The sequence below is a fragment of the Teleopsis dalmanni genome, chromosome 1 (assembly GCF_002237135.1).
Source record: "Teleopsis dalmanni isolate 2A chromosome 1, ASM223713v2, whole genome shotgun sequence".
Classification (NCBI taxonomy): Eukaryota; Metazoa; Arthropoda; class Insecta; order Diptera; family Diopsidae; genus Teleopsis; species Teleopsis dalmanni.
This window is the reverse complement of record NC_051846.1, coordinates 74,090,705-74,116,085: the sequence shown is the minus strand read 5'-3', so window position 1 is coordinate 74,116,085 and position 25,381 is coordinate 74,090,705. Positions and strand designations below refer to the sequence as shown.

Here is a 25,381-nt window from a genome sequence, read left to right as displayed (position 1 = left end):
AGATTAGTTTAAATATTTTTCTAGTTTAATCACATATAATTAATGTCATTAATTTTTTTAACTATAGACTTTTTCACATATATGTATATAATATAATTTGTTCCATAACAAATAAAATATTAAAAAGCTAAATTATTAACTAATAAATTTGCATTATTTCAATTCCTAAAATTCGACTAGAATTATGCACTTTAATTTAAAAACTTAAATTTTAAAACATAAAATATATTAATTTATTTCGATAAATTTGACTAAAAACGTTTTATTTAATTCGTTATTATTATTTAAATTTATCTAATATAAAAACATTTTACATACACGTATTAAAAATTATGGAAAAAACTAATAATATAAAAGCATTTTTTTTTCACTATAAAAAATTGCATAAATAATTTATTTGTATTCATTTTATTTATCTATATTATGTAAATTTATCTTTTTAAGATTTCCTGTAACCTTTAATAATTATTAATTAATTTTCAATCATTTTTAATCAAAACATTGCCTTAATCAGATCTTACCTTTTTATAGTCAAGTTTCTATGTGACTTATTAGCAGCGGCGTATTGGCAGTCGGATAGGACGAAGGTCGACGTTTGCGTTGTAAGGTGGTGAAATCGTCAATGCTTTGGCAAGATAATGTGGACTCCTCATAACGTGAATGTGTGGAAGCACCTGAGGAACGCCTGACAGTTATGCCTGTACCATCAGTTATGATTTCCAACAAAGCCTCATCACTAAATGTTATAAAACTATGTATAAACTATTTAAAATACACATTGAATTTAACTCACCTATGGTATCTATGATGTTCCAGAAGAGTTCCTGTAGCGAATCTTAGCTTCTTTGGTGATTCTAGACTCGAAGAACGTGTTAACGAGTTTCTCGGCAAACCTTTATTTTTCAGTGATGAGCGTATGCCGTTATCACTAATTGATTGATTTTGTTTAATGGTACCTTGTATAAATTTATTGAGAGCACGAGAACCACGTCTTTGTGAGCGTTCATAGGTGCGTTTTTCGCGCGCCTCTTCATCTTCGCCAAGCAACCAATAGGTACGTTGATCACCTTTACCCTTCATGGATATTAAACCACGTTCCTATTGTAAGAAAATAGAAAATGTAATCAACTTCAAATTTTTTTGTAAACACTTGTTATAATTACAATGTCTAATACTAGTTCAAATACTTCTCAAAAAAAAAAAAATATCGAAAAATATTGAGTAAAAACTCTTATCATATATAAACAAAGCGTGTCCCGTGAAAATATGATGACCAGAACAAGTATCTTTATATACACTAAGACTTAAAGAGCAATGGAACACATTATAATCTATCTAAAGCCCGCAACATAGCTAACTTTAGCACGTCAAAGAATTGGATACACCTGAAGTTAAATGTGCCAAGCTATTGACAACAACTTTATATATTGTCATGTAGCATTACCGGATGTATAAATGTATAGCCTTTTTTTATTGAGGGTTTTGAGGGTGGATGACATAAAATGGATGATGATCACAAAGATGGTGATATACATTAAAATTAGTAGATGACTCTATGTCCGATTGGCCCGATTTTACAAATGTTCTGTTTAATTTATGGACAAACTATATTTATTTTTATAAGGTATCGATCATGAGATCAAACTTAGCTTCTTCGCTTTGGCGGAAGGCTATTATTAGTATCTTACAACTAATTTTATTTATTTATTGGAATTTATTGGAATTTAATCACTTCGGAATGAAACAAAAAAATTGTCATTCGAATCAAAACATATATTTTCTTTACAATAACAAACCTGATAATGATAACCACCCAACTTCTCCAATAACTCTTTGCACTGCCAGCTACAATGAATTTTTAGCGGTACACCACTGGACTCCATGCGTGATGCCGTATTCACTGTGTCACCAAACAAACAATAACGTGGCATTTTCAAACCCACAACTCCAGCACAAACGGGTCCAGTATGAATGCCAATACGCAATAGTAATTTATTTGTAGGTCGATGACGTATTTTAAATTCTGAAACTGCATTCAGTAAATGCAACGACATAGATGCAATTTCGGCTGCATGTAAATCACCATTTCTTATTGGTAAGCCGGAAACCTAAAACAAAATGAAGGTAATATAAAAAAAATTAGCACAATTACTTAGCAATACTTACGACCATATAAGCATCACCTATTGTCTCCACTTTATACACATCATAATGCCCAATGATAGAATCAAAACAAGTATATAAATCATTTAGAAAATCAACTACTTGCAATGGAGTACTTTCAGCGGACATTGCTGTAAAGCCGACAATATCGCTGAAATATATTGATACTTGTTCATAGCTTTCCGGATCTACTTTATTTCCCTTCTTCAATTGTTCTGCAACGGGTCGTGGTAACATTTCCAAAAGTAATGCATCAGTCTTCTTCTTTTCCTCCTGCAATTGATCTGTACGCTCATCTACTAAAGCCTCTAAATTATTCGCATATTTCTCCATCATAGACATCATATTGTCAAATATATTAGGTTTCATGCCTTTACGTAGTGGACGTAATTTAGCACGTATTGTCTTAAAATCTGGTCGCTCTTCTGGTCGCTCAGACCAACATTCACGTAATATTTCTCGCACACAATCAAAAGACGTTTCCAGTGGTTGAAGTGATGGTCGGTATGGATATAGAAGATCCTGTACTTGTAATACTTTTTGTAAACACTGCATGGAGGTTAGACCAGTTTCACCGAAGGGACCATGACGTGTATGTATTTCATAGAGCAAAATTCCAAATGAGTAAGCATCACCTTTTTGTGTACCCATTACTAAAGATGCAGGACCCAGTCTTAATAATTCGGGAGCTCGGTAAAGTAATTCTGTAAGCAAACATAACGCATAAATTAAATAAATTTTTTTGATTTACAATTAAATCGTAAGAGATTGCAATGTAAAAAACTATTCAGTAGAGACTATTTTGGTTAAAAAGTTTTGAAGTATGTAAGGTAACGTTTAAAGAACATTTAACATTGTTGTAATTGACCCTTTTTTAAATTAGAGTAAAGACAATAAAAAAGCGGCGATAAGCAACATTTGAAAATTTTTTATAATTTTTTTGATTTAATTTAGTTTTTAATGAATTAAAACAAATCTTATTTTTTTTTAGCTTATATTTTATACCAGTCATTCTCAAAGCAATGAATTTCTTTCAGTTGAGCTTTAACAGAACTATGTAAATAACATAACATAAATGTAACAGAAAATACTTTGCGAAATTTACTTAATAATTTTGGATTTCTTCTATTAAAAATTAAACAACAACTATAATTATATTTCAACTTTAATTAATAAAAAAAACTTTTTCACTTCGCAGTCGGTAGGATTCGAACCTACGCTCCCAGAGGGAATCTGATTTCTAGTCAGACGCCTTAACCGCTCGGCCACGACTGCTTCTTGGTACAGTTAGTCACGAATTTAATAAAACCATATGAATGTGAGTAATTAAACAGTAATCTATGAGTTAAAAACGACAAAATTATACTATTTTACTAACAAACGCTGATGACGAAAAACTAATCAATGATAATTAAAATATATTTTCGTTGAACAAACAAAAAATTTAATATTTCAATAAATTTGTTTTAATTAATAATAATTTTAATTAATTATTATATTATATATTATATGCTACAGCATAGCATGCGGACACATTAAATTTTGGAAAAAATTTTTAAAAGATTGATATGTTTATATTTATAAATTTTGTCGATCAACATATGAATACGTAATATGATAAATAATAATACATATTTCAATACTGAAAAAAAATGTATACGTGACACACATAACAACAGCAGTCGTGGCCGAGCGGTTAAGGCGTCTGACTAGAAATCAGATTCCCTCTGGGAGCGTAGGTTCGAATCCTACCGACTGCGAAGTATAATTCAACTTTTTTATTACTTGATAATTAATTTTAATTTAACTTATATTAAATTATTAACTTAATTGATGTAAGTACTCTAAGTTATATTATATAGAAATCATTATGGGTTTGGTTTTAAATCCATATCTGTTCTTTTTATTTGGAAGTTTAGTAACAACAACTTGAAAAGTTTTTTATAAATATTAATATATTTATTTATATTTATTTATTTATATACATTTATTGACACATATTTATTTATAATTATTAATTCATATTTATTTATATATATTTATTAATTTATATATATTTATTAATTTATATTTATTTAAGTATACTTATTTATATCTATTAATTTTTATTTATCTATTTATGTATACTTATTTATATCCATTAATTTATATATATTTATTTTTATTTAGTTATTTATAATTATTTATTAATATTTATTTATTTATATTTATTTTTTCATATTTATTTATTAGTATTATTTTTTTTATATTTATGAATAAATATTTATTTATATTTAATTATTTATATTTATTTATTATTTATATCAATTTATATTTAATTATTTAAGTTTATTATTTATTTCAATATTTAGTTATTTATTTGCTTGTTTATTTCTTTACACATTTCCTTATTTATTTAATTTATTATTTATTTATTTTTGTAATTTTTATTTATTTGTGTATTTTTGTATTAATTTATGTGTTTATTTATTTTTTAATAGTTTAATAAATAATATATTAAAGTAATGTCCGGAATTGCTTTTAGCTGGTAGAGAAAAAAATATTCTTGTTTTTTTGTGCGCAATTTATAAACTAAATTTTTTAGTACCGATTCGGTATTAATATTGGTATTTATTTTTATTTATATTATTTATTTATTAAAATTTTGGAAATATTTCAAAGTAATATACCAAGTTATGTTAATTGTCATTTTGGAAATAAAAATATATTAAAAATAGTTACAACTATTCATTTATGCTAATAATTAAGCTAAACGTGAAATATACAAGACCATCTGCTGAAAGTGCGGAATTGGATCGATAAATAGAGTATTTAAATGAATCCTTTTAAATTAACTCGAAGCATATAATTGAGATACAAATTGTTCTATAAAATGACAGGTATGTTTACTTGGCATTTAATTTTACTAGGAATTCCCAACCAGAAGCAGATGGTGACCAAACTCTTATCACTCTACTAATTGATACTCGTATCCATTTCGTTAAGAAACGCTGCTGAATAAGGAATATTTACATACTAAAAATATGATCATAACCGGTTTATATAATATAATATATAATATATAACATGTTGTTATTACTCTTTTTTTTTTTATTGAAATTTTATGCTATGTTTTGTGCTCAGCCTCAATCATTTTTAGAAAATAAAATCCTCAATTATATATAAAACAATCATTATACCAATGTAGACCTAAAGTATTTGTCTTTGGGACTAAGCAGCTAAAACAAACAGACATTATAGATAATTTCCAATTTGAAGATTTAGTTATCCTACTGTATCAAAAAAGTAGGGATGAATTCTAATTTTAATAAAACTAAGAAAATTAATTAATGACCATAGTTAAAATAGATGATTTTACTAAAAGTTGAAAATTAAAAATTTTTATAAATATTTTTTTTTATAATTATTTAATTTAATTTATTGCGATAAAATTTTAAGACAACAGTTTCGGATACTGCCATATATTTAATATAAATTATATTTGATAGCTTATATTGGTTTATCTTTTTTTTTAAATAATAGTCTATTCACACAGCATGAGTTAATCTTCATTAACTGCTTGTTTGAATTAACCTCTTATTTTAATTATACGTATCTTTCTGTTTTTAAACCGATTACTTAAAGATAGTTACTAAAATATAGTTTTAGTAATAGATTTTTTTATTGTGGGCTTTCGAAATTAGTTAGCTATTTTGTATGTATGTATTAGTGGGCTGTGTACTTTAATACTACTTTTATGTAATTTTGTTTAAAATTTTTTGAGTTGTTTAACTTTTATTTCGATCAACTAACTTTTTTAACTTTTTTGTATATTCCTATACGTATTTCGGCAAATTTGCTTTTGGTTTTATCAGGAGAATTCCTAATATTATCCTAAAAATCTTTAATCCCAAAAAACAAAACCGACTTTAAAACTACTTTTATGTTTTGATGTCAACTACTAATTGATAATTAAATCAGCAAAAATGTCGTATAAATGGCGATGTTATCTTAATCTAGCTACCGCAATTAAGTTTTGATATGTGAACGGGCTTTAATCAAAATTTAGGGTTCTTAAAAGGAAATTCAGACAGCAACTAGCAATTAATAATTACCAACATTTTTAATATTAAATATTTAGCAAATTTTAGCTTTCTTTACTTGTGTTTTTAAAAGTAACTATGATATGCAATACCACATATAATAATATATAATATATATAATTTTTATAAAATTAATTTACCCTTTGAAGTAAATTTCATAATAAACACAATTATAATAATTGTAATGTACAAGGAGCCCTTTGCCTTGTTTTTATTGTTATTAGAATTTTTTCAAAATTATTCTTTTAATGTTCAGTTTCCTTCAATGTTAATTAATTTTTATTTCTCAATTAATTTACAAATTATTTTCAAATAAATTAAACTCACTTGTACACTTGGCAATCATGGTCTGCATATCCGTTGAGTTGTCCTCGCTGCCTTTCTTAAAGGCGAACAAACCAAAATCGGTGAGTTTAACGACCCAGCGTGAATCGACGAGGCAATTTGAAGTACAAAGTGATCCATGAAATCGAATGGGAGATTCGTGTAAGTAAATGACGCCCTGCAGAATAAACAACAAATAAAATGTAATTCATGCATTGACAAGCATTCAAAAAGTAAAATAATTTTTGGTATGGAAAATGTTAACAACAAAAAATTCGATTGTTCCCATTTAAGGCATAATAAAGATACAATAAATACATTTGTATCTGGATGAATGTATGAGTAAAAAACCTATTCTGAAAGCACTTTTCGATTAACTTACACGAATAATATCAGCTACCATTGAAGCGATAAACATGTTGTCCAATTTAACATCCTCATTCTCGAGTATGTCCTTGTGGGATTTGTAAGAAAAATAGAAGAGGTGAGAGTGGTAAAATTTTGATTGCATTTTATTTAAATTGTTTAAGTTAAGTGTTTGTTTCACAGCAACATAAACTTTACTTTAAGTAAATCAAATAAATTAAAAAATATATTTTAAAAAATATTAAAGATAAAAAATTTCCTCCACTTAAACACGATTTTATTATTTTACCTTTAAGCTTCCCCGTGTGCAGTACTCGGTGATGACGCAAATGTTCGGTGGATCGGTGCAGGCACCAATAAATGCACAAATGTTGTCATGGCGAGCGTCCCGAAGCTTAAATAAATCATGGAAAATATTAAAGACATAAAAAAATATATTTATTTAAAATATTTTTCTCTTTATCAACAAAACTTGATATAAAATAAAATTGTCTTTAAAAATATAAACTAAAAATAATTAACTTTAAAAATATAAAAAATTTACTCACAATTAATTATTACAAGTATAACCTTTATTAAGAAAAATCTTAATTATATGTTACACTTATAAAAATTTTATAAAATAATTTTAAATATAAATAAAATAACACTTCCCGCTAAATATTATGGATAGTACGCGAAAGCATATCACTGAAAACCACATTACTAAAACTTAATTTATTTTTTAAATTTTAGGTAATGATGTTAGGATTGAAAAGAACTTTAGTGATGATTCCACAATTTTTATTTTGCTTTTCAATTTTTATGAATGAATAAATAAATAAATATTAATATAATTACAAAAACTGTTTCTTTTCAGCCCTTCCCACATTCTAGGTAAAGTTAGGTTATAAAGGAGATCCCTAGGAGATCCACAAAGGCCTATTGGTTCATTGTGTTACCGTATATAAAGGAAACTCAGGGTTTAAAACCACCTAGATTCTCTGATGAAGCTTAGAATGCTGTTCAGTGGGAAGTTTTGTAATTGATTAAGATCGTCAAGAAACGAGGCTCCTAAAGTATTGAGTCGCCGCCGTGCAGGAGCTGTGCAAACACAGAGTAGATGGGAGGCACTTTCATTGTATTCCTCACAACTGGGACAAGTTTGATTGATTGGGAGATTCAATCTTCTAGCATGGTTTCCGAATCTACAGTGGCCTGTCATCTACAGTAAACCTACCATGAGACTGATATCTCTACGGAGTAGCCAAATTGCATACAGTTCCCTACATATCGTTGAATCTTCCCATTCTTTATTAAAAAGTTCAGTACAGAAAGAACTCGGTAACAATTTGCATCATGTTAACAATATCCACAGATTGCTTAGGTGTTCCGAGTGAGGTCCTGAACCACCCTTTCTGGCTAGAGTGTCTGCTCTTCGATTGCCGAAAATGTTTTTATGACCGGGAACTCAGATTAGAGAAATATTGAGCTACGCCGACATCTCGTAGCAGTCAGAAACCGTCCTAGATGTAAATTGATCCTACAATGATGCGTAGCCTTGTAGTAAGAAGACTAATTCAGTTCCTCTGAGAAAACTCCACTGTCTACATCACTACTTGTTTTGGATCCGTCAGTAAAAATGGTTAAACCCTTGCCTAAAGAGAGACAAGCTGACGTCCATAATCTCTAGATGGAAATTCGACATTGAATGTTCCGTGGAAATTGAGAATGGGAGAGATGTAGTCAATTTTGTTAGGAGTAAAATTGAAGAGACTAATAATGGACGCATGTCCATAGCCTCTGGAGCTTTGAGTCTAAGAGCAGATGAAGCGGCAATTTGTTTACTAATGATATCTAGTAACAGTAAATGAAGCATTAGATCTAGTGCAATAGATGGTGTGAAGTCTGTAGCCTCACTGCTACAGACTTCAGCTCTGCACTGCACCTTGTTAAGTACCGAACAGTATGAAGATTTGTCAAGAGCTGTCCATATATGGTACATAGTTTAAATTAATTAAATATTGTATCTTTTAAGAATTTAATATAATTCCTTTAATTTAATATAAAATGTATAACCCTGGTTTGTTTCTAATGTGATTTTTTTTTTAAATTTTTAATAATTTGATTACTAAGTAAAGAATAAATTACAAGAATGTATTAAATACTTCAAGAACTTAATACTAATAATATTAAATCCCAGTTCTTATATACAAAGGCACTGATTAAAGCATTCCGAACTTCTGTTTCCCCATTAAGGAATTTCCTGATTTCTTCCTTTTTGTGTTTTTTACTCACCAATTTTAATTCCTTTTTCATTTCGCGTGTGATATCAACGCATTTCTTGCGCACTTTCTTAATAGCGTACAATTGACCCTTGTACAGGCCGATGGGCGTAAAAATAGTTGTGTAACGGAAGTCTGCATCAGGATTCGAACTCAGACTAACTTGGCTCGTGCGTATCAAAGGATGTGTCGACTATGTAAGAGAATAAAAAAAAAGTATTTAATAACGAATGACTAAAATGTTGTGTATTGAAAAGGAAGTAAGTCCTTCGCAGGGAACTTTTTTTAACAGAGTCCTTAAATGTGGCATTAAAAAATGAATTCCTTATTTGTTTTGTTGCATGTCTGTCTGTATTAACTGTCGCTCCTGTGGTTTGGAGGCTTCTTAGATTTTCTTTTTCAAGCTTATTAGAATGATTTGTGGTGTATATTTTGTAATGATTATGTTCTGCATAAAACTCTAAAGCTTTTGTGAAGTTAAGATAGACATAAAAATGTATTTATTCCAGCCGAAGGTACAATTGTGCAAAACTAGAGAGGTAAGAGAAGTTATTAAAATGTTGAAACTTTTCGAATTGAATATGGAATTTAATTTCCATGTTCTCATGGTAACGTTCAAATCTGCGGAAAATTTCTTTTGTTTGAAACAATTTTAATCCATTCGGAAATATGAGTTTTGTGTACTTCAATTAGGGTTTTTGAAGTTAATATTTGAATGAATTATGTTTAATAAAAATGTTTACATCATAACTAATCATGACAATTGAACAAAATTATATAAAAAGAAAATAATATAAATATAATGTATTATTATACAATATGGTATACAAAAAAATACAGAAATAGAGATGCGAGTAAATAATGATAGTCTGAGGACCTAAAAAACGATTAATTATCTTGGAATAAGACTCGATGGGAAACTAACGTTTTGGACGTTGCCTCTTTGAGCAAACTTATGACTAAAACAGGAGACCCCATTGAGGAAAAACGGAAATCGCTGATTGCAACAGTAAACATACTTCTATATTGCAGCGAAATGTAGGCTAACGCACTAGACACTGCAACACGCAGAAAAGAAATAATAGCGGCGCATAGAAGGGCGGCACTATGTATCACATTAGCATATCGCGCTGTCTCGGCGGAAGCAGTTTTTGTAATAGCAAGCGTTATTCCGATTGATATTTCCATGGCTGTATTGCATGGAAAAGGTAGATCTACCTAACTGCATTTATGGCGACGTGGACTGTGATGACTGTATGACTTTTACTGTATTAGGTGGCTTACATTTAGAGAAGAGATAATAGCCCAGATTGGACCAATAAATCCACTAAATGAAATATAGTGGAAAAAATAAGAGCGGACCCAGTGAGCTGGCGAACGATAGAGTCATATTTGATTTCGTTCCTCAAAGCAAAGAAATTAAACCTAAAAGTCTGGATGCAGATCGAAAAACAAAATAGCATGTTAACTTAAATTTGTTTTTTCTGTTTTCCTTTTAGTTAACCTGATATATACATTTTATATTTAGTTGAAAATAGTTTTTGTCCTATGATAAAAAAACTACTTTAAATAGGAAAGGGAAATTTTCAAACCAAAAAAATTTTTATTTTTAATCAGTTCAATTATTGCGCTGACCATACAACTGTTTTGGATAACGGCAAATATCTATTATCAGTAGTTCTTCGAAACATATATTGATTTAATTATAGGAATAGAATCCTATCAAATTTTAAACAATGGAGTAGTGTGTTAACATATAAAGCCAACGTGCACTTAATTCGCGTTATTCAAATGTAGGGTCTCAAAATATTGTTGTTTATTTACACATAAACCTTACACCTTACTAAAGCATAAACCACAGCTATATAAGTTAAGTTATAAGTTAACAGTGATTAAGACATTGTGAATGGTTGTTTTATGAAGTTTGAAAATCATTGTTTGTAGAAAATTGTGTTTTTATACCTGTGTTATAGATATTGTCTTATATCTATTAATCCGTTATTAAGTCTATGGTTATATTTATTGATTTTAAGTAGTCGTACATAATTTGACAATAAATTTTTTAGTCCAAGCATTGAACCCTATCAACTTTCAAACGAATGATTATCTGTTAGATCACAGAGTGAGTTTAAAGATTTTAAAAAATATTGAATTCTATATATAATTCTATATATAATTTGAATTACTATTACAAATTTAATCAATCATTATAAAAAATTTGATCCGCTCGAAATTCACGTTTTAAAATTGTCATTCATAAAGCATTTATTAAAAATCTAAAATCATAAAACTTACTCTAGTTTGCTTTTGATTTGTAGTTTCCTTCTCATTTTCATGCATTTGTACTTCCCGAAAATCAATCTTCCACAGCAAACTATCAAGTTCCTGTTCATAACGCCAATTTCGATATAAAACCAATGAAACGATACCCAAGAGCAACAAGGCGCCACCGGCAATACCTGCTGAAATTTCACCAGTGTAACCTGCGGAATAATAAAATATTTAATTACAAAAACGGTTGACTTCCAAAAGTTTTAATAATTAAACATCCAAATGAAAGGTTCCAAACTCACTGATACACTTTTCACCCGCAAAACCACATTTTGGCTCGGCTGCGGGGCGCCTACCGCCAACCCACTGAATCTTGCCATATAAATTGAGATCCTGCAAATTGAAAATGTAAAAAGTTTTACGAAATATTCGCAAAGAATAAAATTTGAGTGCAAAACACAAATGACATACGAGCACAAGGATACGCTATGATGTAAATTATTTAATGTACAAATAATTAAAATTTGGAAAATATAATTTGAAAAACTGCTCACCTGCAAGTAACACTTTACAGGGTGTTTAGATGTGTGTTTATGAGAATGATTAGTCACGTTTACATAGTACAAAGCGGTGCAATGATAAAAAAATTGTTTTATTTACATAAACATACATATGAGTTGAGAATACCATATAAGGTTATACTTACAGGCAATTTATCAGTTTGTGACTGACTAAAAGTTCCTACCGGTACCAGACCGGGAGTGGTCATGTTTTTATGATTGCGCGCTAGTCCATGCGCTAATACTGTATAATTTCCAGCTGCATCACCATTTTCATCGACATAGACATGGTAACTGAAAAGGTTCTTGACTTATTAATATGTGTATTAATTCCATATCTCATTTGAGAAAGCAGAATTCTTGGCATATAAGAAAGAAATATCACTTACACAATAAAAAAAAATACATTAAAAATGAAATGTTTATATTATTATGTTGAGGCTAGCTGAGTCAGTGCACTTGAGCACTTTTACTCTTTATTAACTGCGAGGTTTCTTCATAACCCCTCGCTACGCCATGATTGGGTTATTGTTAATCACTTCATCAGACTAAGCAATAATTGACCTCAGATCTGCATACCTCCCCAAGGAGAAAATGTTTATAATATCTATTATTTTTTCCTAATTTATTAAATGTAATCAATATCCTAAAATGAAGCACCTCAATTTTAAGATTGAACACTAATTTATTTTACTATATATGTCCTATTTTGATTCTATTTGTCAAAGGAAAGGATTCTATTTGTCCGCATATAAAGCAGTAGCGTAAGAGGAGACCTATTTTTAAATTTAAAAAACTGATTCAAAGTGCATTTGCAAACATATAATTCAAAAGTATCTGTTGTATCTAGTGTAGAATGATTAGAAATATTTTAACGATAGTTGGAATTCTAAAACCACTATCGTATACACCTATACATTAAAAATCGCATGAATTTAAGCAAATGATAAGTGCTACGTAAAAGCAATTGGAATACTCAATTTTCGTGGGAATAAGAAAGTCATGATATTAAAAATCCAATAATAAATACACAACAATTTCAGAATGAACTGTCCTTGCCCAAATAAGATCAAGATGTAGTCTCATATAACAGTCACTCGTCATTTATAAACACTTCCATTCTAAATCTGTGCCAATCGGACATAAATACTTTTGTAAGTACCTGTACGACATGAGTAAGGCGGATCTAACCGACTGCATTTATGGCGACGTAGACTGTGACAACGCAGATCACATCTTCTTTTACTGTGACTGTGACTCACATTTAGAGAAGAGGTAATAACACAGATTGGAGCAATAAATCCCGAAAATATAGTGGAAACGATGAGAGCGAATCCAAAGAGCTGGCAAACGATAGATTCATATGTAATTCAAGACTTCAAACCAGAAGAAATTAGACCTAGAAAGGATAAGCTGAAACTAGAATGTGAAGAATAGTGCAGACACCAAGAAAATGCGGTGAAAAAGTGGAGGTCTGGACGTAGATCGTAAATAACAACAGCATGGCTTGAAATGCCAACATAAAAGAGCCCCTTTTCGAAGTAATGCGAAAGCGAGGGTGAATAACTGTTAAGTCCTCACCACAAAAAAGGTCAATTATGACAAATTAAACTATTTTTTGTTTCTATGTTTCTTTATAGAGATTATTTTGTTTTAATAAAAAGATAATTTGAATTTTTTAAAGTTTAAAAAATTATTTACGCATAATTAAATACAAGATTGTCGACCCTGCATAGAAGCAGACGAGACTTCCAGTCACATTCTCTGTGACTGCCCAGCCTTGATCTGGGCAAAGAGGAGGTCACTGGGCCGAGAACTACTCTCCCCGTCTGACATTAGGAGGTCCTTAATGACCGACATTCTGGCCATCATTCAGAAGGCGGAGAATGTCTTCTGTTCGATTAAGGTCTGTTGCAGCGCAAAATCATGGTCGCAGTGCTCCGCTCCGTTAGGAGCTAGTACCCCGTTTATTCCTATTCATATTCCTAAATACAAAACATGGTCAGCTAAAAATTAATTATTTAATAAATAATAAAATGTTGTTGTTAAAATACACTGCTGCTTTATTTTTAATTTAAAAAATTTTTAATTTGCGATTCAAAACTCTATCTTGAAAAATATATTTAATTATTTTCATTTAATTTTATTAATTAAACCTAAAAAAAATAAAAAATCTCTTGATAAGATAATACATATATTTTAACTAAAATAAATTTTTATATTTTTACGCATATTTATTTATTTTATTAAATTGAATACTCACCCCATTGCGCTTAAGTATTTAGACCCTTTTATGGCCGCAATAATGGCGGTGCCATTTTTGGGTTTGCCTCCTAATTCAAGAACTTTTATTAAGGCATTTGCATACAAATGAACAGCATCGTAGAGATATGCAGCTTCAGCGCTTATCTAGGACCAAACAAAAAAAAATTTGGTATGAAAATCATGAGTAAGGCAAGCATTTTCACGTTTTCACATAAACAAAAAAAAAGAAAACTAAGTGTGAAAAACATCAACACAAAAAATAGGAACCTTTATCAAAATATCTCTTAGTTTAAGCAAAATTAAACGCAGTACGAAAGTTTCCAGTCTATGTAATATTTTCTTACACTGACAAAAAACACAAAAATTTTAGATTGTTCTTGTATCTATTAGAAAAAATATCTTGTTTTATGACCAACCTGCTTGGAGCCTCCAAAATAGCCGAGTGGATTGGGAAAATTAAATGGCGGTTGTTCCATGTATCTATTTACCTTAAATGAAAAAAAAAAATAAAATTTTTTTTTTTAATACAAAAACAAAATAAAATAAAATTTTATACAATTTAAGGACATGCAATTTAAGTTCCTTTTTATTGCTTTAAATTGTTCATGAGTCTTTAAACTTTTGTGACATGAAATTGTTATTGCGTCATTATTTGTACATTTAACCATTTTCGGTGGCACAAAGGCGTTTATTTTCATTTTAAAAGATTGTGGTGTGTTGAGATATTTTCACACAAAAAACAAATAAAATTACCAATACGACGAGTGTGGCTGGTTTTTTAGTTTGAAAAACATTTGCACATCAATCATTTTCCCCGAACCACAACAAACAAGAAAACAAGCTAAAAAATAGAAATATTAACAAATGTCCTTTTCTTGATGATGTGGAAAGCGAAGTTGTGCATCTGTACTCTGGGTCATCATTCTGACGTTATTACTTTAATCGCTTCTGCTTTTTATTTTTGTTTTTTCAGGTGACGTAGTTATTTCAAAATGACAAGGAAGTCTCCACATATCCGACACAATTCTCATTTCCGTTTCAATTTGAAACTTTGTAGCCATTTGAGGACATCAACTTATAAACTTTGAGAAACTAATATCAATAAATAAAAATACGAGAAAAGTACTGCTTATTTGAGACTTCTCCGTAAAGCAGATAAAATAATTTTCTTAAGTTTAAATATTTTTAATTAATATAATTATCAGGGGAAGGACCTAGCAATCCAGTTCCTTATTCTTAGTTAACTTTCAAATTAATTTTAATGTTAACTCACAAATATATAAATGAATAAAAAGGACTGCCACCTTCACGGGATGAGGAGACTCAGTAGTTACGTAGAATCTTCGAGTGATGCCGGCGGTAGCATGCTAAAGTAGGGCATGCTACCTTCCTTGCCGGTAAGGTCGAATGAAAAGTAATGAATCTAAGCGCAGTCCACAAGGTAGCGTTGGTACTCATAATGAGCGGCTGCAAAAGGTTCTCCAGGTTAGGAGCGGCCTATTTTAAAGGACTGACATTGCGCTTATAATCCATCGTCAGTGCTTTGCTCCTTTCTTTAACTATTTTCTGGAAATAAAATATGAGTCTCAACCCGATGGAATCACAGTCACCAAGTGGTACTTATACATATACGGCGAATCCACATACTTCGGCAGCATGCACAACGGATTTGGAGGTGCGAAACTCATGTTTAAACAGAATCTTATCATTAGATACAACTGTAAAAACCCTCTGAACACAATGGAATGAAGAAGAATTATATTTCACTAATCCACTTAAAATTTGAATGATTAAACATAATTCTAATAAAGATTCAAAATTTCATCAAGAAGAAATATTAATTGTAGTTGGTAAATCTACTAAAGAATTATTTATGATTTTGAAAAATGGATGTTTAATTCGTATGGGTTTATTCATTTATTTTATAATTCGAATTGGTCTAAAAAATATATTAGTAATTTTTGAAATTGCAATTAAAGTAATTAATAAATGATTTATTAAAACATTGGCCAAAGACGGGCCAAGAGATTTATTAACCCATCTAAAGGCAGTCTCCTAATAATGTTTGTATACTGAACAGAGATGATATTAAGATTTTAACAGAACACTGAATATAGGTTCCATTTTAACAAAATGAGTGTTTTAGAGCCTAGCATGTGCCATTTTTGTTAAATAACCATTTTTGATCTCTAAACACTTTTAATGTGAACGGCTTAAATTGAGTACCGGCACATTTATCGATCTGGAGAATAGAGTTTTTACTTCCCATAAACAAATGAAACAATATATTATGAAAAACGTGAAATAAAGGTGCTTACGTTTAATTCACTTCGGTTTTATTCTATTGGGTATTATTCTAATGCGAGTACAGAAGACTATCTGAATCGCAGGGTAATGGTATTCCCCACTTAATTAATAATAATAATGATAATAATAACTGAAATTCTTTTCAATTAATTACCCATCATTATTATTCTAATTTTAAATAGTAATTTAAGAAATTTTGGGTCAAATACGTAAAAGACGTGTAATAGGAATTAAATACAAATTGAAATTCCACCGTTTGAAAACCGGCTGCCATACAAAAAGTCTTCTCGAATATATAATTTAAGAGCGTATAAAGAATTAGAGACTAATATATATGTATATATATAATGTAGAGTTGGAGACAAAATGAAGTATATTTAGAGAAATAGAATGAAACAAGCATTATTTCAATTATGAAACATTGGTTAGAAATATTTATATTCAATGAATTAAACCATTTTCAATAAAGAGAAGTAGAGAATGCAACATAGTTTTTAGCATAATGTCTATTTTTGGCAAAATTGTTGTTCATTTAAGTTTCGGTCAAGATTCTATCCGATTATTTTCCATTTGTTTACCAAACGCTATTGTATTACTGTTACGACATTGCTAAAGAATACGGGTAATGATATATCTACAACAGGTACAAAAGAAATTGTCGATAGACATTAAAATACACAACCTTGAGCCAGAATGCAAAAAATCAAGCTGAACAGTACATAATCCACATTTGTTTCCATCTCAATTATACTAAAAAAATGTTTTAGTACTTCTATATAATACATGGTAAAGTATGTTTCCATATAAAATCAGAAATTTTCATAAAGTATGGAAATCAAATCATTAAGCACTATCATTAAAACTAGTGTTGCTATTTTTATATTGACAGCCAGGCAGCAATTAAAGCTCTTGAATCCTTTATAACAAAATCAAAAATAGTAAAAGAATGTAGAGAAGCAATCGACGAGCTAAACCGGTTGGCCGATATCACACTCATCTGGGTTCCTGGGCATAGGAACATCGTAGGGAATGAGAAAGCTGATAGTTTAGCCCGCTCTGGTGCCTCCCTAGATGCGTCACTGGCGGTATCAGTCTATATTACCCTGGAGACCATCAAAAGAAGTACCTTTCTTTACTTTCTGCAACTCGCCAATAACAGATGGAAAGCACTAAGGTCATGTGCAACTTCCAGGTTAACGTGGCCCACTTATAATAAAAATAAATCTCTGGAACTCATCAAAAAAGATCGCGTAAACACTGCAAGGCTTATTGCGGTTCTTACCGGTCATTGGTGGTTAGGAACTCACGCAGAGAAACTGCGTATTCCCCATAACTCTCACTGCAGAAGTTGTGGAAACCCGCGGGAGAAAGAAACAATAATACATTTTCTCTGTGAATGCCCAGCTCTAGCATCCAGAAGATATAGGTTTTTAGGAAAATACTTTTGTGATAGTTTATCAGACTGCTCAATGGTAAGGATGAAAGACCTGTTAAATTACCTAAATTCGGTGGGATGGATTTAGTCTCTACTCTTCTATACTAGGGTTCTTGCGAGGAATGTGGTAACAAAACGGCGAAAAATCGCTAATTGAGGTACATTTGAAGTTATCTTATGACCTGCCACTGCAACCAACCAACCATCATTAAAACTCCACTTCATCATAACAGCGAGCACTGAATTATAATAAGAATTTTCTCAATCTCAGTTTTTGATTCATATAACAGATCGAGTTATGGCTGAATACTAAACAATCTTCATTTAAAATGGAAATAATGATTTGGAAAAAGAAGTGTATTGAGCTCATTCTTTCCAGAGTGGCTGAAGATATCACTAAAAAATTCTGGAATATAATACTTAAGTTATCGGAAAACTTGATTGTCCACACAACATATTGCGAAGGTAAATAGAAGCCAAACTGTCAGTTTAGGGGAAGAACTGGGATAATCGCAACTGATAAAGTTCAATGTAAATTATTTGTGATGGCTTTTGCGAGTTTTTAAGAGTTTTTCGGTACGAAATAAAAATGGATAAGACATACCAAGGTCGATAAAATTATATTGGTGAATAAAAAAGTAATTGAACGCAAGATATTCGGTACTGTCAATACAAACTAAACTTATGAATCATTGATGCTGAGATCGTCGTCATACATTTCTAAGTGTCAAAAGAAAATATCAATTAAATTTATGGATGGTAAAGGCAGGAATCTCCGTCAGAAGTGACAAATAATATAATTCGATCGTTTAAAATAAGCTCTAAGAATTATTGAGAGCATTCATTGCTATGTGAAACGTTCTAATTTCTATTATTGTTAGATTTCTAACATTACTACTTATACCTTATGATCAAAAAAGAATGAGAATTTAAAAAAAACGTAAAATTTTAATTTTTAATAATTTTCTTTATTATCGCCTTCAAAGTACTCTCCTCCTGCGGCAATACATGCATGCCAAGGCTTGATCCAAATTTCCATACAAGTTTTATAGGCCGCCGAAGGTATGGCCTTTAGTTCACGCAGCGAATTCTCTTTTATGGCCTCTATTTTCTCAAAACGCGTTCCTCGCAATGGCAATTTGAGTCGGGGGAAGAGGAAAAAGTCACACGGGGCCATATCTGGAGAGTACGGTGCTTGGTTGATGATATTGGTGGAGTTTTTGGCCAAAAACTGCGACACAACCAACGCCGTGTAAGTCGGTGCGTTATCGTGGTGTAAAATCCATGACTTTTCCTTCCATAAATCTGGGCTCTTTTTGTGAATGGTCTTATTGACCGTTTGACTGCCCGGAAGGAATTCATAGTGCACCACACCACGAGTATCGAAGAAAACAGTCTGCATAACCTTGATTTTGGACCGACTTTGGCGTTCTCTTTTCGGTTTAAAATTATTGCAAATGTTATTTTAACACAATAATCAAATTTTTGTTATTATTTTTAATTTTATTATATTTTAAATATACAATAAATAATTATATATATTAAAATCAACTGTTTATACTGTTTATTTATATATTTTTTTTTTTTAATTCACATAATTACCCTAAACAGTACTAATTTGTTTTTATTGAGCAAATTTTTCTTTGTTGAATAAAAAATAATAAAAATTCTTTAAAAGCTTTTCGACATTACCTATTCTTAACAGAAATCCTATTTAAACTCTGTTATCAATCGCAGCAGTTTCCATGAAAGTAAATATAATAAATTTACCCCCAAATTTAATACGAAAAAATCAAACAACTCAATTAACTACTGAGCAGATGTAGTGTCACCCCTCGTAATCGCTTCAAATCTTATAAGACAAACAAAAAAGAAAAACAAATTTAAAAAAGTACTCAACTTAAGCAAAACAAATCCTATTAAAGCAACGCATTAAGTCCGTAGCCAAGCTATTTTCACGCATAGATACTCACCTCCTTAGCGAATTGTTCAAACGACACCGGTGCTGTAGGATAAATCCCCAGATACGACCGGAATGCTAACTCGGCATTTTTATCGATTTTCTCCAGCAATAAACCACGAAAATATTTATCTGGCGACGAGGGATCATATTGTTCGATATCGATTCCGACAACAAAGTATTCGCCTTTGGCAAGTAAACCTTTTCGCTGAAGGCTGACCATGAGGCCGATATGTTCATAATAGTGACCCAATATGAGGTAAACTGAAGTTAAAGGATGAAAAAATGAATTTGAAATCAGTTTGTGGTTTACACACTAAAATTATATTTAAATTTAAATAATTTTGCTTGAAAAATAAATTTATTTAACATTGAGAAATTTGTCAAAAAATTGTAACTTGAATATAAATCACAATATTAAGGAAAAAATTTATCAAATTAAATAAAATTTTTGTTTTTTATTAGAGTTAGTACAAAATTTTAAGCTCTACTTATTTTGTTTTTTTTTTGTGAACAAACTGTGAGTCTTAGATTAGCTTTTTTTTAAAACTATAACTAAGTTAATATCAAATGCCAATCAATAATTATAATTGCATAATTTAGGTAAATTAAAATGTATCGTCCACCCATCTTTATGGACCCTGGGGAGGATAAGAGGCGTGCTTATAGTGCCATAGGAAAGAACTTCATTTTTTTTGCTTGTGCTGTTGCTGCCATTAAAATGGGTAAGTAATTACATGTTCAAGATGATGATTATAAACCGATAAGTTAATTATTTTATGAATAATTATACTACTTTTTTGCTTAAAGTTCCGTATGTACTTCAAAAAATGAACCCCATAAAGTAACTACGGTGCTGAGCTTGGAATGGTTATAAAGGAGTGCGGTACTGAAAAAAATAATCGTTCCATAATAAAAGAAATATTAGCTTTGTCGAGATCGCGCCTAACAATATCTTATTACTTTTGTTCTTACCAAACTTTTAAATTTAATTTAGAATTCATGTTTGAATAATAAATCGAAATTACCACTACCAACTGTTTTCAATTATAAAAAAAGTACTAAGAACTAAACGTTAGTAATAAGGAGTAATATTAGCATAACTTTCTCCATATAACGTTTCTAGATTAGGTTAAATACATAGGTCTAATATAAAAATATGCACCAAATAATGTCTTTACAAACAGAATAATATTGAAATTTAACAATTAAAAATAAAAAAAAATATTATTAATTAATTTAATTATTCTACAGCTGGTTTATGATTTCGTTCTTATACAACACAGCAAGTGAATTTACTGTTTTGGGCCAGTTGAGTAATGAACGCTGACTCTGAGCTTCAAATTTGGCAGGGTACGAGTTCGATTCCTGGTACTTGCAGTCTTAAAAAAATTATTTACGAATAATTAAATACAAGAAATAATTCTAAGACCACTGAAGATGAGTATTTGGCAATACTCGAAACAGCTGTATGGTCAGCCAAAAATTCAATTAATTAAAATAATATAAAAATAATATTTGTTGTTATAGTTCACTACTTTTCGAAACCTATCTACTAACAACTAAATAAATAACAACTAAAAAAATAAAAAAAATAGAAAAATAGGGAAATGTCTGGCGAATACAATAATTGTGGAATAAATTTACAGTAACTTATTCCAAAAGAATTGTTAGCAATATATGTACTACCATGACGTATCTATTTTCAAATTGCTATCGTTTTTCCATCTAAATCTTGATTTAATTGTATAAGTTGACTCGGTTAACTTTATTCTATAAGTATAAGAAGACTCGGTAGCGATCTTCAGTGACAATTTTTTCTTTCCAATAATTCATGGTGCACCAAATGTAGATCTTTATCGTATTAATATGAGTCTATCATTTTAGTATTGATGGATCCACCATTCGATTTGCCTTTCGAGTATTTAATTTACAAATCGTTTTTCTTCATTCAACATAACTGCCTTTCAGTTCATAAGGTTTCTAATCACATCTGCTATCTTCTGTACGACTTACATTGTATTTAGGTGTCAGTTTCATATTTTTGTAAGTGATTTTCATATTCGGATATTCAAAATTTTAATTACTTTTAACACAAATAAAAAACTTTTAGTATCTTTAAGAATATTTCTAGAGTTCTAATCTATGAATCCTTAACTGATTCACATACTTAGTAATAATGTAAACGGTACGACGGTAAATTGGCCATTGTAATAGTTTACATTTTAAAAACTGGGTGTGCAAGACTCCACCTAGACCGCCTAGGGCTCTTGTTTCAAGATGTATTATGATACGTTTTTTTTTTATTTAAAAACTACCAGTATCATTTTAAGTAATTAATTTTCTTTGAGAATCTTATGAGGATTAATATATTATATTAATATATTTCTGATAATTCTTCATGGTCCTCAATAAAATATTTTCTATGAATAGTTACTCAACGCTTTGCAAAGGCTAGAACTCACCGGTGGGAGTTAGAACGCACTGGTTGCAAACAATAGAATATTATTGATTTTGGTCATAAACATGGTTATTGATTTTATATTTGCTAGTGGCCATTATATTGAAAAATATTGAAGAAAATTAAATAAAAAATATGGAAGTGGTCATTTTCAAAGAATATGTAATCTTTGAATATGTAATTTTTAAACACTACGATAGTATATATAATTAGTAGCAGTAAAGATATATAATATAATAAAATAATATTTATAAATCTAAAATAAATATTTTAATCTTTCAATATACTTCTTTTCAGAAAGTTGAAACCATATTACATATACATATTTTTTTTGAAATGTATTATTTTTATTACATAAATATAAGTATCGATGTAAGTAATTTACATTTAAATTAATAAAAACAGAGGAAACTAACTAAATTTTTAATTTCACTGCTCTAATACATTACTAAAGGATATTAAAAGTATTAAATACTCGTATATAAACAATTCATAAAAAACTTACTTCTTGTATTGACATAAGTGCGGTCTACCAATTCGTCGAAAGGATTGGCCATGAAACCATGATGATAAATTGTATTCCATGTTTGTATGTCACGCACATTAACTCCAGCGTTTCGAAGTATATTGAGAATAGTATCCGCTACAGGATTGTAAAGTGTATTCGGATTATCAAGGTACAGAAAGGACACCTGCAAATACAAATAAACCGAAATGGCAAAAGACATGAAAGAGATGTAAGTAGATATATTTTTAAGTAATTCTTTTGCATTTTTAAACTAATTAAATAGTTTTTTTTACGCTATTTTACTTGATCCTATCAAGCATAAAATGATTTGCACGAGTATTACCTCAGTCCAGTTAAAAGCAAGTAAAAGTGACACAACCGATTTTGATATTTGGGTATCCGGTGGACGGGTGCGAGCAAACGTGGGAAAATTTTGTTTATTGGAAGTATCACGATATGTGCAGTACTGAAATGGAAAAGAATAAAAGATTAACAAAGTTTCAGTTGAGTAAAAAACATCAAACTTTTACTACAAATATTACTCACATATGATATCATAGGTAAATTAAAAGCAGCAGCCATGCGTCCCTCGTGTACACATGTTTCCTGTGGGCCAATGTATGCTGCTATTTGTTTAGTCCACAATGAGGCTGTTTGGCGTATACTTGACACCTCATCACCAAATGTTTCTGCAACAATAAACTCCAATTTATGTCCAAGCTGTTGTAGTGTTCCCTGATTAACTTGGGAAACGGCAAGGGAAATTGCACCGGATATGGTTTTACCTTAAGCCAAAGTAAAAATAGTTTAACGAGAACCTAAAAGCTTGACTGAAATTAGATTGTATTTTATGTAGGCATACCTGGTCGTTGATAGTCCAAGTTACCCGGGCTGCGTTCTGATCCAGTCAAATAACCCAAAGTGAAAACTTCAGCTTTAACTTGATGTAGTTGTATTTGCCTTGGGGGCAATAATATGGAATCAATATTCAATAATAAGAAAACAATAATTAGAAGCAATTTAGTAAACTTTAAATGCAGCGCAAGAGTGCGAGGGAATGTCTTCATTACGTGCGTAGAAACAAATCAGTATTGGTTCACTTAAGTGTTTGGAAAAGGTTGAGGCTTCTAGGTTTAACATAAAATTATATACAATTACGTTATAAATAAAATTTACTTAAATATACTTTTTTACCTTTTATATTTGTTGAAAAATTTAATAGTGCTGCTGGCTTATATACATAAATTTATTAGAGTCATTTTATCCTTTTATCCATTATAATTTTTAAAATACTTTGATTTGCTTTAAATCCTTTGTAGATGCTTAGAAAGCAATTGAAGCACTTTTTGTGTTTAGATTTTTTTCTCTAATGTACCCAAAATATTTTTTTTCGCTTCATAATCTCAACATATTTTTCCTTTGTGCCTTTTCAATATATCTTTATTTCACACAATATATCCTTTTGGCTTATTAACAGCACATAAATTACATTATTCTTTTAAGGTTTTGGTTGTCCTTCATAGCATTTCGGTACGTTTTGTTCTAGTAATTTTTGGTATATCATTTGTTTTAAATATATAGTGTCCTTTGGCTATGACGTCGTAGTCTTTTTCTTTGAGTTACTGCTACTCCGTATGTGGATACTGTGGGCCTTTTTCTTTTGATCGCCTTATATTTTCATTTATTTGGGGAAGAATGCTTTGAAAGCTTCTGTTTATTGTGCGCTTCAATGTAATTATTCAATTTAATTGGCATTTTTTCAACGCCCTGCATTTTTCTGAATATATTTGCTTTACTTGTGAGGATTGATTGACTTTAAGTTGAAAATTCTATAAAAATGGAGAAAAATAATTTTGTTTATTGCAAAATTAAATTAACCAAAATATTGAAGTATAAATTTGGGGTAATATTTTCACTAGAAATTTACAGTGAATTTTAAAACTGATTGTTAAAGGCATTATTAAAGATATAAACAAAAAATTATTCTTATATTAGTCAATTTAAAAATTTACATATGATTGAAATCTATTATAATATGTTATATTTCCTTTTTAATTTTTTCTTTTATTCTTTTTTATTTTCATAATTTTAATAGTGTTACAGTATTATTTAGGCTGTGTGCGAGTTCGAGTAAATTGATGGTAAATTGAGGGAAATAGTAAATTATGCCGGTATGGCAGCGAATGTTGGTATTTGCAAGAATTTCGAGTAGGCTAAATTAGATAAAAATTAGCTAAATTAAGTGTTACCATTCTGAAAATTTTATAAGTTGTTTAATAAATAAATAAATAAATTTGAAAACTTTCACGAAAAATAATAAATAAATGCAGTAAATAATTAAATAAATATTTATATAAGTACAGTGCAAAAAAATGCTAAGAAATTTCAATTTACTTTACCTCATTTTACTGGAAC

General features: G+C 29.9%; 1 protein-coding gene, 1 long non-coding RNA gene and 2 other non-coding genes across 4 annotated transcripts; 2 read left to right on the top strand and 2 right to left on the bottom strand.

The window, feature by feature from the left end:
• Positions 1 to 425: 425 nt before the first annotated feature.
• Positions 426 to 24,791, bottom strand: LOC119667944 (guanylate cyclase 32E). The gene is made up of 20 exons (XM_038077297.1): positions 24,161 to 24,791; positions 23,829 to 24,093; positions 23,513 to 23,751; positions 23,310 to 23,432; positions 22,964 to 23,150; positions 20,011 to 20,261; positions 14,712 to 14,783; positions 14,294 to 14,439; positions 12,177 to 12,324; positions 11,773 to 11,863; positions 11,495 to 11,682; positions 9,213 to 9,392; positions 7,225 to 7,329; positions 6,952 to 7,023; positions 6,573 to 6,747; positions 2,167 to 2,867; positions 1,797 to 2,108; positions 794 to 1,098; positions 522 to 736; positions 426 to 456 (listed from the first exon to the last, which is right to left on the bottom strand). Exons 2-19 carry the CDS (start codon positions 24,031 to 24,033, stop codon positions 532 to 534), a joined length of 3,705 nt encoding a protein of 1,234 aa, XP_037933225.1. The 5' UTR covers positions 24,034 to 24,093; positions 24,161 to 24,791; the 3' UTR covers positions 426 to 456; positions 522 to 531.
• Positions 3,357 to 3,438, bottom strand: Trnas-aga. The gene has a single exon. It is a non-coding gene; the product is annotated as a tRNA-Ser (tRNA).
• Trnas-aga lies at positions 3,842 to 3,923 on the top strand. Its single transcript has one exon. It is a non-coding gene; the product is annotated as a tRNA-Ser (tRNA).
• On the top strand, positions 20,476 to 21,030 carry LOC119667945. Its single transcript, XR_005251449.1, has 3 exons — positions 20,476 to 20,517; positions 20,601 to 20,722; positions 20,808 to 21,030. It is a non-coding gene; the product is annotated as an uncharacterized LOC119667945 (long non-coding RNA).
• Positions 24,792 to 25,381: the final 590 nt, after the last annotated feature.